Source organism: Muntiacus reevesi, chromosome X, assembly GCF_963930625.1.
Source record: "Muntiacus reevesi chromosome X, mMunRee1.1, whole genome shotgun sequence".
NCBI lineage: Eukaryota > Metazoa > Chordata > Mammalia > Artiodactyla > Cervidae > Muntiacus > Muntiacus reevesi.
In genome coordinates this window covers 71,626,854-71,639,229 of record NC_089271.1, presented here as the reverse complement: position 1 = coordinate 71,639,229, position 12,376 = coordinate 71,626,854, and the positions used below count along the sequence as shown (strand labels likewise).

At 35.6% G+C, this 12,376-nt stretch overlaps 1 protein-coding gene across 2 annotated transcripts in view; it reads left to right on the top strand.

Annotated features, from left to right (window-relative positions):
- BRWD3 (bromodomain and WD repeat domain containing 3) overlaps nucleotides 1-12,376 on the top strand; it is a 139,315-nt gene that overhangs the window by 12,597 nt on the left and 114,342 nt on the right. For both annotated transcript variants that reach the window (XM_065916561.1, XM_065916563.1), the window contains exon 6: nucleotides 1,609-1,707. In XM_065916561.1, the coding sequence (XP_065772633.1) occupies nucleotides 1,609-1,707 (99 nt within the window). The remainder of the gene's footprint in view (nucleotides 1-1,608; nucleotides 1,708-12,376) is intronic.

Sequence of the window (12,376 nt, the reverse complement as noted above, 5' to 3'; positions counted from 1 at the left end):
TCCCAGGCTTTTCTAAATACTAATTTTCTTCTAGTGTTTCTTATCTTGCCATTCTTGTTTTTATTTTCCTAGTATACAAGTAAATTTCTAGAGGCCTAAATGGTGACCTTTTCAGTAAAACAGTGAATACTGTAGAGGTAAAGGATATAAAATCTCTTTGTAACCCTGTGGAACAGAGATTTCAAAAGATCACTGCTCTGATTAGTACAGTATAAATGTGTAAAATATTCTTTCATTACATTTTGATGTTCTTAATCTTTGAGTCTTGATATTTTAATCACAAGGGGTATTTCATAACAGGTAAATTAGAATTATGATTTGTCAAGATGTTTATATTTAAAGATATTTAAACAAAGGTATCAATCCATCATTTTTCAGTAACAGTTACTCTGCTCCACTGTTTTCAGTCTTTTACAGATTTTCCCCAAAGTTGTTTTTTAATTTATTAATTGATTTATGGCTGCACTGGGTCTTTGTTGCTGTGTGCAGGCTTTCTCTAGTTGCAGTGAACAGGGGCTCCTCTCTAGTTCTGGTGCTTGGTTTCTTATTACAGTGGCTTCTCTTGTTGCGGAGCACAGGCTCTAGGCTCTAGGACTTCAGTAGCTGTGGCATGCGAGCTCAGTAGTTGTGGTACACAGGCTTAGTTGCCCTATGGCTTGTGGAATCTTCCTGGACCAGGGATTGAATCTGCGTCCCCTGCATTGGCAGATGGATTCATAACCACTGGACTCCTCCCCCAAAGTTTTACATGGAACCCCAGTATGTAAATTATATAGATAGAATTTTCTGAACATAAAAATGTGTAATTAGGTGTTAAGGATGCCTTAGTGAATTAAATACTTCAGGTCTATCTAGAAACCAATTTATTTCTGTTTTGCTTTTTTAGCATAATGTTTTTAAAAATCCTAATTCACAAAGAAAAATAAATGGTTGCATAAATGATACCAGTTTTTTATTATCTCTTTTATAATTTAAGGAAATTCTTCAATTCAGTTAGCTTGACATCTTTTGGGAGATTGGTAGAATACTTTTGTTTCACAGTTGAATTATTAGGAATATTTCATATTTGCTTGAATTTTGACATAAACATTAAAGACAAAAAACACAACTATTTTTACTAAGTTTTCATCTGATACATAGTGTTGTTACCTGTTACAATACTGGCAGTCACTCCATAACATGAGCATACACAAAGTATAAATTTCTGAATTTTACCTGGCATACTTGTGCTATATTCATTTCCTTACTTATACAGTTTTATATGAGTAGACATGTTTAAGCCTAAAGATCCAGAAGGGGACCAATATAAACTTAAAACCATATTAATCCATGACATATTTACATAAGATTCAAATATATGTATAATAAGAGCTTTGATTCTAGGTCAGCACAGAAAGTAAAATATCCTGATGATAATATGAAGGCATTGGTGTTTACCTGTCATAATATAGATTATAGCATGTTTATACATATATGTTATTTTTTTATTGTGGTTTTAATAGTTATAAATGTATTTCAACAAATGAAATTTAAAATAGACATTTGCCTCTGAGGTACAGTTTAAAAAATATTCTGTGCCTTGACTAACTTTTGAATCTTTTTGTATAGACTGTAAGAGTACACTATGGAATGGCTCTGCTTTTGCAGCTCTACATAGAGGCAGACCTCCAGAACTACCTGTAAATTATGTGAAACCTCCAAATGTGGGTGAGTAATGTCCATGTGAGTTATAAACACATTCTTGATTTGTTCCTTCCTGAACTCATTATAAACCCAAAAATAGGTATCAGAATTAAAATTGAAATGTAAATGAACTGCTTACGTTTTGAGGTGTTTCATGGTTGGTCCAGAATTTTTTTAAAGCATTTTTCTTAAAGCAAATATAATCATAGTTTTGTAAAAGGTGACTTTTTAAAATTCATTTTCTTTCTTCCCCTCCCCTCTCTCCCTTCTCCTCCCCCCTCCCCTGCTTCCCTCCTTTTCCTCTCCTCTTCCATCCTCTTCCCTTCTTTTTTCCCTCCTCTCCCCTTTCCCTCCCTTCCCTCTTAAGACCCCTCCTTTTTCTCTCCTCTCTCCTTCCCCTCCCTATCCCCTTTCCTCCTCTCCCCTCTCTGCCTCCCCCATCCTCCCCGCCCCCTTCCACTTCTCTCCTCTCCTTGCCTGTCTTTTTCTTTCTTCTTAGCAGAAGCATTTCCTTTTTTATATACTTCAGGTGTTTTTAGCCATATGGAAGTGTATTTACATATTTCTGTGCCAAGCTCAAAGATTTTACAGGGAACTATGTAAAGACAGATTTTAGAAGGAAACAGAAGTATATTTTTCTTATATTTGCTTGCCAAACTTATAATGATGCAATAAGTTTTATCTTTATTAAAAGGAAGAAATATCACCCTTCCCATATGTAGTTTACTGAAATTCTTATGTCCTTTTCATATTATCCTGGGTCATCTCTGGCCAGAACATTGTAAAGAAATGCTAGTATGGTTCCTGAGAAGATATAGCTAACAAAACCATTTATACTAAATTTAATTCTTGCAAAGACTGTATAGAACCAAGCAGATAGATGAGTAACTGCCACTCTGTTTTCCTATTTTCTCACTCTTCTGAACAATTAAATTATTTTATATAGTGCCCAGTGCCTAGAGAATATTCCTTAAATTTGAATTGAAAAATAAGAATACATAATTAGCTTATAGAACTTATTTACCCAAAGAGGTTAAATAAATTTAGACTAGAAATAATTTTTAAAATATTTAGATGAAGTCATTGATAAGATTCATAAGCATTATTAAGATAATTTTGGATTCTTTGATCTATATTGCCAACAGTACTCTTCGATAGCCTGGATTTTACCAGAAAAAGTAGACTACTAGGTTGAGTCTAATTTGACATGGTGTTTTTAACACTTTTTTTCATTTTCCGGGGTAGTTTGTTCACCATCCAGAATTTTCTGGTGTTCACTTTTCCCTTAAACTTTATTGATAATTAATTGATTGAATTAAATTGAGATAGCTTTTATTATTCATGTATTTATTTATGTTCAGAAGATATAATAGTTTTAGCCACACTATCAATATTGTTGATATGCTTTATGCTTCCTTCAGTGGTCACATGTGAAGTGTTGAAGAGCAGTCTTTAGAATATTAGGTTTTCAATATTTCTTTATTCTTTTCTTTTAAAAAATTCTAATACTGCACATATGTATTTGAAATGTTGTTAGTTTTTTTACAGTAATTGCATTGTAATTGAATTGTTATTCATAATGTTAATTGCTTGGGAATTTTAGTGTCCCTGTCATTGATGCTTTCACATTCTTAAATCCGCCATGTTAATTGAGGAGGAGCTATTAGAATAGAGATAGTTCAAATATGATATGTTTTCATGTGTATGTACTAGTCAAGATACTTAAGTTCAACATATATAGAATTCAGAACCTGATAAAAACTCAAGGGAGTTGACTAAGAATAGGAGATCTTTTAAAATTTGTCCTTTGAAATAGTTTTCTCATGGTGGAGTATAGTTTTCCATAGCTACTTTTAAATCAGTTTTATAGTTCTCCTATGTAAATAAAGCTTAATCATGAAAGTAAGTCTTAAAGGTTTTATAAAAGAATCTTAGCACTAGAAAGAACTTTTATTAATATTATTTCTTATCTTGGTCAAGTAAATGTGAAAAACACTGAGTTTAAAAAAATATGGGAAAAATGACTACATGTAGGACTGCTCATATACTAAAACGCATTGTGAATCATCTCTTTGGGAGAACATTATCTAAGTAATTTGACAGTGGAAATCCCTTTCCCTGTAACATTCTGAAAGTTTCCTGGTAACAAATTTGGGAAACTGGGTTGTAAACCCCTATTTACAGAAGAAAAATTCATAGCCCAGAGAAGTATGTGGCTGGCATACATTACACTGCTTGTCTTTCAGTTTATTTCTGAACCATTTCATGGGGCATTCCCTGACAGTCCAGTGGTCAGGACTTTGTGCTGTCACTGCCAAGGTCCTGGTTCAATCCCAGCCCAAAAAAACAAACCAAAACCAAACAGATGTTACCAATACTTTGTAACATATCTATACTTACAGCGCTCAGAAGATTGAGAATTAGCCGCATTACTTTTATTTTTTTTTTTAAGTCAAGTACATTACGGTGTGTGTATGATTCACATAAAAAAGTTCTCCCCTTTTTTTCTTTTGGTCCCTGCCATGAGGTTTGTGGGATCTTAGTTCCACAACCAGGGATTGAACCTGGCTGGCAGTGAAAGCTGAGTCCTAACCACTGGACCACCAGGGAATTCCCAAGTTCTGCCCTTTTAAGTGTGCAGTTCAATGAGGTTTGACAAATGTATACATTTATATAACCACCAGTAGCACAATACACTCCTTAAATGTCTTTTGTGCCTCCTTAGAGTCAGTCCCCTATTCCTCAATCCCTAGAAACCACTAATCTCTATCACTGTACTTTTGCCTTATTTAGAGTCTCATCTTAATGCAATTATACAATATGTAGCCTTTTGTGCTTGTTTGATTTCACTTAGACCAAATTCTTCTGATTCATGCATATCATTTCACCAAGTTGTATTCTGTTGTATGGATATACTACAGTCTATTTGTTCATTCATCAGTTGATGGACATTTGGGTTCCATATTTTGGCTCTTATAAATAAAGGCCTATAAATGTACACGTTGTTGCATGAACATCTATTTTCATTTCTCTGGGTAAATAGCTAGGTAGTGGATTATTGGATCATATGGTAAGTGCAGGTTTAACTTTAAGATACTGTCAAATTATTTCAAAAGTAGCTATCTCATTTTGTATTCTACTAGCAAGATATAATTTTAGAATTAGAGTATCAATTTCTATTAAAAAAAGTGATATAGATTATGTTTGGGGTTACTTTGCAGCTATAGATTTGGGAAAATTAATATCTTAGCAACATTGAGCCTTCAATTCTAGGAATATAGTATAATTCTCCATTTATTTAGATCTTTTAAAAATTTTCACAGCAATGTTTTATGAATTTCCTGGGTTTCTGATGATATTTTAAATTATGTATTTTAAAATTTCAGTTTTCAGTAAATAGAAAATATATATATATATATATATATATATATCACTAAATCCACAATTCCACTAACTACATCAAATAGCCTCTAGTTTTTTGAGATTCTTTGGGATTCTCTACATGAATGATCATCTTGTCTGCAAATAAAAACAGGTTACTTTATCCTTTCTAATCTTGTTTGCCTTATGGTGTTGTTTTCTTTTTTCTTTTTGCATTGAACTGCTAGTACCTCAAGTACACTGGTGAATTGAAGTGATGAAACTGGATGTCCTTGCCTTGTTGCCATTCTTATAGGGAAAGCGGGCAATCTCACCATTACATATGTTTATAGATGCTCTTTATCAGGTTGAGAATGTTCCCTTCTAGTCCTACTTTCTTTAGAATTTTTGTTGTAAATAGATATGTCCCACGTTTACAATTTTATTCAGTAATGTTAGAATTTTACTAGTCATTTCTTGGCACTCATTTTAACTGACATTTTATGTAGAATAGTGCTATCTAATAGAACTTTCAGTGATAATGGAGATGTCCTATCTTGTGATATCTAAAACAGTAGCCACTAGTCACATGTGGCTATTGTATCTGAGGTCTAAGTTTTTGTTTTTAATTTTAGTTATTTTTTTGGCGAGCTTTTCTCTAGTTGCAATGTGCAGGCTTCTCATTGCAGTGGCTTCTCTTGTTGCAGACCACTGGCTTTAGAGCACAAGCTCAGTAGTTATAGCACATGGGCTTAGTTGCTCCACAGCATGTGGGATCTTCCTGGACCAGGTATAGAACCAGTGTCCCCTGCATTAGAAGGAGAAATTTTTTTTTTTTACCACTGTGCCACCAGGGAAGCCCCTAAGTTTTTAATTTTATGAAATTTTAAGCAATTTGACATTCTGTAAGCACATATAGCTAATGGACAGTGCATATCTAGACCTATGTGGGAATCAGTAAGCAGCCCTCTGGATAGGTGCATAATTTGTTAATAATCTGTTGACTAATATTCACTGTACATACTTAACCTGGAGTGTTTCCAATTTTTGTACTCAGAAGCTGACTTTAACTTTTCCTATTATGAGTTTAGTAATTCACTTTAAAAATCACATTGTGCCACTTTTTTTTTTTCCACTCAGAGTTTTACAGTTGTCTTTGGCCAAATCCAATAAATTTTTACCTTATCTGGACTCTACTATATTGGATTGTTTATTCAGATGTTTCCATCTTCTGTGCAGTTAGTCAGAAATATTACTTAGTAATTTAATGAAATGGAGGGGAGGAAGCATGGAATGAAATTTGGGAGTTACTTCCCACATACTCTTCAGGCTAACAACTGTAGTACTTTAAATGCATGTGACTTAAGTGTACCAGGAGTAAATTTCCAAATTACTTTAGGGCAGGGACAGTGCCTATATTTACATTATTATAGGTCTAAGCTCCAGTCATTCTACCTCATTAGCTGTATGCTTGACTAATCAAGTTGATTTTGCTTTGTGTCAAATCAGAGGAAGAAACTTGAACTGAATTAAAAATAGTATTTTTTCATATTAAGTCTCTGCCTTAATCTTTTTTAACCTTTTTTTAAAAATTGAAGTATAGTTAATTTATAATGTTGTGTTTCAGGTAGATAGCAAAGTGATTCAGTTATATGTATATTTATCTACTTCTCAGATTCTTTTCCACTATAGGTTAAGACACTGAATATAGTTCCCTACTATATAGCACTACTGTATAGTGCTATACAGTAGGTCCTTATTTAATCTATTTTATAAATAGTAGTGTATATAGGTTAATCCCAATCTCCTAATTTTTTTCCTTCCTGTCCACTATCCTTTTAGGTGTTCATAAGTTTCCCATGTCTGTGAGTCCTTTTTTCTTCAAAACAGTATTAATACCTAATGCCACTCAAAGAAATCTTGGGGCATATGTAATTAATATTTGTAGTATTGTTTGAGATCTTGCACTCTAGTCACTATGTATTTTTACTTCTTTATCCCTTTAAAAATTAGTAGTTGTCTTGGAGACTGTGTAGTGGTCACACTAAAATTTGAAAATATAATTTCACACCAACACAAATCTGCTATGAGCTAGTTTTTCAGTACAGAAATAATTTTAAAAATCTGTTTCATGTCTGTTCAAAATGGGTATTTGGAAGAACTAGTATTATAGTTGTTACCCATCATGGTAAAGATTTCAGAAATTGTCCTAGTTATCACATTCTGAACAGTTTTCATAAAATTATAGAAATGGCAGCAAGATAGCTTGTTCATTTTAGTTTGCGGCTTAATGTAATACCCAAGGAACAAATGTACATTCTTGTATTTCTAAACTGAGTGAAGAGTATGATTTAGTAACACTCTAAACCTTTTTTGTGTTTTCCCCTTTTATCTTTAGTACAGTTGACATATAGCAGTGTCCTATAATTTGCATAGTAGGCCTGTAATTTACACCTTACATAGCTCAGGAGACTTATATTAACTCTATAGACAAATTAATATTTGTTTTCATAAGCTTCCATTTAGCATTGATTGACTCTTGACTTACTGGCATTCATTGTAGGGTTATATGTCACACTTAAAGCCAGAATTCACTTGGAGGTGGAAAATCTGCCTCTTGTTAATATGTAAATATAAATTGAAAGAAAGGAGTCTAATTTATGCCTTATTTGGCTGAGGTGACAGGGTTTCTGCCAGGAATATTTGTCATCCTTCCGCTCTGATTTTATGTAGCTTTCATCTCTTGCCCATGGATTACTCTTCGGCTAGCCTTTGCTGTTTGTTGCTTGCTTCCCTGCACTTTACCTTCCTCCTCTTTGTGCTTGATAATTGTGCATGAAGCAAGTTGCTTCTAAAGTTATTACCTTTTTATTTAATATCTGGAGAGGAGCAAGGGATTCTTGTCACACCTGCAAGTGATTAGAAGTGGAATATAAACTCAGTCTTTTTGTACATTCTACATTGTGAGTCCTCACTAAATATTAAATGAATGGAAGTGCTATAATTGCTGTTACATGGAAATGGAAGCATCCCTTTTCAAGGCATTTTTATGGTTTTTTTATAGCTTGTGTGAGTTTCTAGCCCCTCGTATCCATTTCTGGAATCACCGTTGTATTATTAGGGCAAATAATTTTATTTAATTTATTTGAAGAAAAATAGATTTTATTGTCTTAGTATGATCATGTAAAGTATAATGAAAAAAGAGTTTTAGGAGAAGGAAATGGCAACCCACTCTAGTATTCTTGCCTGGAAAAGTCCATGGACAAAGGAGCCTGGCAGGCTGCAGTCCATGGGGTTACATGACTGAGCATGTGTGCACGAGGGTGGAGGAAGATGGGGTGGTAGCAATAAAGTGGTAGAACTAAAGAAAAAAGGAAAAAGAGTTTTGTTTAGTTCTGTTATCAACACTTTTTTCCTTTCCTTATCATTCGTTCTCATTTCTTTAGCTTTTTCTTTCAACATACATCAAAGTATTCTAAAAGGATCTTTTAATACTTGTTATATACATTTTACTTGGTACCTTATAGGAATAGAATTTTATATTTATAGTTCACAAAAGGAAGCTGTAAACAGTTCTAGATTTGTTTAGTTGGAGGAAAAGGCAGTCTAAAATGTTTGTATATAATAACCAAATCAAATGAAATGGTTGAGAAGAATATAATAAAATGAAGATTTAGAATATTTATTCTCAAATTATATTAAGTGAACTTTGCAGAAAGACTGAATGGAATTAGAAATACTGTTTCTTTGCTATATCTTAGTATTATCTAGCAATAAGACATTCAATGACCATGAATACCAATAGCTTTAGGATTTACTAGTTTTATTTAAATTGTACTGTGGATGGGTGTTAAGAGGGTTGGAATGGCATCAACCTTAAAGATTGTAAAGCTGTTGTTACTTTATGTGATTAAGGTTTCAGAGACCTAATTTGATTCATAGTAGCATCAAATCCATGAAAGAAATAGTTCTGTTTTGCTTCTACTACAGTTTTCCAGTTTTATTAAAATTCATTTTTCTTTTTTTTTTTTTTCTGGCTTCTTTTGAGACTTTATGTTAATTTGCTTCCCAGGAGGCTCTAGTGGTAAAGAACCCTCCAGCCAATGCAGGAGACCTAATAGGCATGGATTCGGTCTTTGGGCTGGGAAGATACTGTAGAGGAGGTCATGGCAACCCACTTCAGTGTTCTTGCCTGGAGAATTCCATGGATGGAGGAGCCTGACAGGCTACAGTCCATGGGGTTGCAAAAGAGTTGGACTCTACTGAAGTGATTTAGCAGGCACTCATGCATGCAGAGCTATTTTGGGAAATCACAAACCAAGCTTCACACAGAAAACACTACTAGTCATTTTAAATCTTGAGTTGACACTGAATTTCATGAGTCAGTTTCCAGTGTTCTTTTTTTATGTATACATTTTTAAATTATTTATTTTTTTATTGCATTGGATCTCTGTTGCTGTGTGTGGGCTTTTCTCTAGTTGCAAGGAGTGGGGGCTACTCTTCATTGTAGTGCACAGACTTTTCATTGCAGTGGCTTCTCTTGTGAAGGACAGGCTCTAAGTGCATGGGCTTCAGTAGTTGCAGCTCTCAGGTCCCTAGAGTATGCAGGCTTCAGTAGCCATGGCACTTGGGTGGTTCACGGGCTCTAGAGTTTTGTGGGCTTAGTAGTTTTGGCACAGGGGCTTAGTTGTTCTGTGGCATGTGGGATCTTCCTTCCTGGTCCTGGGATCAAACCCATGTCACCTGCACTGGCAGGTGGATTCTTATCCATTGTGCAACCAGGGAAATCTGATGTTTTTGACAGTATTTTCTTGGTGTTATAGGCCTCTCTGTTTATAGGAGCTGATTGATATGTTTAACAATATTTTAACCAATTAGAAAGTGGTATATATGCTATCATTCTATTTTCTAATTAAAATTAAAATACATGACTATAAATGTTAATCATGTGACTTTTTTTGTGAAAGAGAAAAGACTAATCCAAGAATATTTTAGCACTCTTTAAATAAGGCTTGTTTTCTGAAAAAATGTATTTGAAGGTGTTGTTGATGGGTGTGGTATAAGAAGCCTGATCTGTGAACAATAATCTTTTCTGCCTTGTGTGTATACAGCCTTAAGGCTTTTATTTGGTTAGCAGTTATTGGCTGAGCCTGGTACTGATTGTCTTAAGCTTTTGCTGAAAGCAGGCTTCTCCCTATTTCATCCTCTACCTTACCCCCACATTCCTGAGGTTTGTCTTTGAGGTAGATGTACAGCTACTATTTCTTAGAAGGTCACAACTTTGCTTTACTGTTATGGAGTTGTTTTCAGTTCAGTTCAGTTCAGTCGCTCAGTCGTGTCCGACTCTTTGCGACCCCTTGAATCGCAGCACGCCAGGCCTCCCTGTCTATCACCAACTCCCGGAGTTTACTCAAACTCATGCCCATCGAGTCGGTGATGCCATCCAGCCATCTCATCCTCTGTCGTCCCCTTCTCCTCCTGCTCCCAATCCCTCCCAGCATCAGGGTCTTTTCCAATAAGTCAACTCTTTGCATGAGGTGTCCAAAGTATTGGAGTTTCAGCATCAGTCCTTCCATTGAACACCCAGGACCAATCACCTTTAGGATGGACTGGTTGAATCTCCTTGCAGTCCAAGGGACTCTCAAGAGTCTTCTCCAATAGCACAGTTCAAAAGCATCAATTCTTCGGTGCTCAGCTTTCTTCACAGTCCAACTCTCACACCCATACATGACCACTGGCAAAACCATAGCCTTGATTAGACGGACCTTTGTTGGCAAAGTAATTTCTCTGCTTTTTAATATGCTATCTAGGTTAGTCATAACTTTCCTTCCAAGGAGTAAGCATCTTTTAATTCCATGGCTGCAATCACCATCTGCAGTGATTTCATCTGCAGGAGCCCAAAAATATAAAGTCAGCCACTGTTTCCCCATCTATTTGCCATGAAATGATGGGACCAGATGCCATGATCTTAGTTTTCTGAATGTTGAGCTTTAGGCCAACTTTTTCACTCTCTTCTTTCACTTTCATCAAGAGGCTTTTTAGTTCCTCTTCACTTTCTGCCATGAAAGTGGTGTCATCTGCATATCTGAGGTTATTGATATTTCTCCCGGCAATCTTGATTCCAGCTTGTGCTTCATTCAGCCCAGCGTTTCTCATGATGTACTCTGCATATAAGCTATAAGGAGTTGTTTTAGTGGATTTTAAAACATTTCTTCTGGATGCTATAGGCATCATATTAGAGTCTGCTGTCTCGAGCTTGATGCCAAGTTGAAGATACGGTGTTTTTTCTAGCAAATATAGTAGTTACTGGGCTTCCCAGCTGGCCCTAGTGGTCAAGGACCTGCCTGCCAATGCAAGAGATATATGAGATGCGGGTTTGATTCCTGGGTCGGGAAGATCCCTGGAGGAGAACATGGCACCTCACTCCAATGTTCTTGCCTGGAGAAGCCCATGGACAGAGGAGCCTGGCAGGCTACAGTCCATAGGGTCACACAGAGTAGTTACCTGGTTTTGGTTAAGCATTATTATCTCTTAGCACCATTGATATTTCCTGTGATATGAGGAGTAGAATTCAGTGTGTTGTTCATCTTTATTGGAAGTGGAAGTTTCTTGTGCTTAGTGATTTTCAGGTTTAGTTTCATGAATTTTTTGTTTTGGAGTGGAGAGGGCTTTTCTCAGTACTAAACTGCTGAATGTGTAGGTCTCAGACAGAGACTACCAGGAACAAGCCTGTAGTCTGACAAAATCAAATGTATTGACTCATAGTGAAGGAGTGTACTCCTGAGGGACCATGGAAGGCCTTTGCTCAAGAGGGAGGAGGGAAGTATCTTTTGTGAATTTTGGCTTCCCACTGAATAATTCTGAGGTCAATCTGAAGGAAGCCAGGATTAGTTCTGGATTGGTGGCTGCTTCTGAGGCAAATTGAGAGAAGTGAGGATTAACTAGGGGTTGGGTACTGTCATGAATCAGGGCAGTATAGTAGTTGGGTATATTGTTCCAGTAAGAAATGAAAATACCAAAGTGAGGATGGGGGCATCATTGGTAAGAAAGCAGTAATCACCCAAAGAAGGGGTCGTTATGATAGTTTACAACTGGTGCATGACCTTGGGAGGAACAGTGTTTCCTGTTAACTTTGCAGCTGGCTTTATCTGTGTCTGTCTTCACAGCCTGATAATTGCAGAGCTACTTGTTTCTTTTTCAGCCCTAGCTGATAGTTTACTCTTTCAGTCCCAAATAGATTTTGATTCTTTCAACATTTGTTCTTATAAGTCTTATAGAAATGGACGGTCAGCATACAACAGTTTGTTATTTTGTTTAAGGGCTTCTCTGGGCT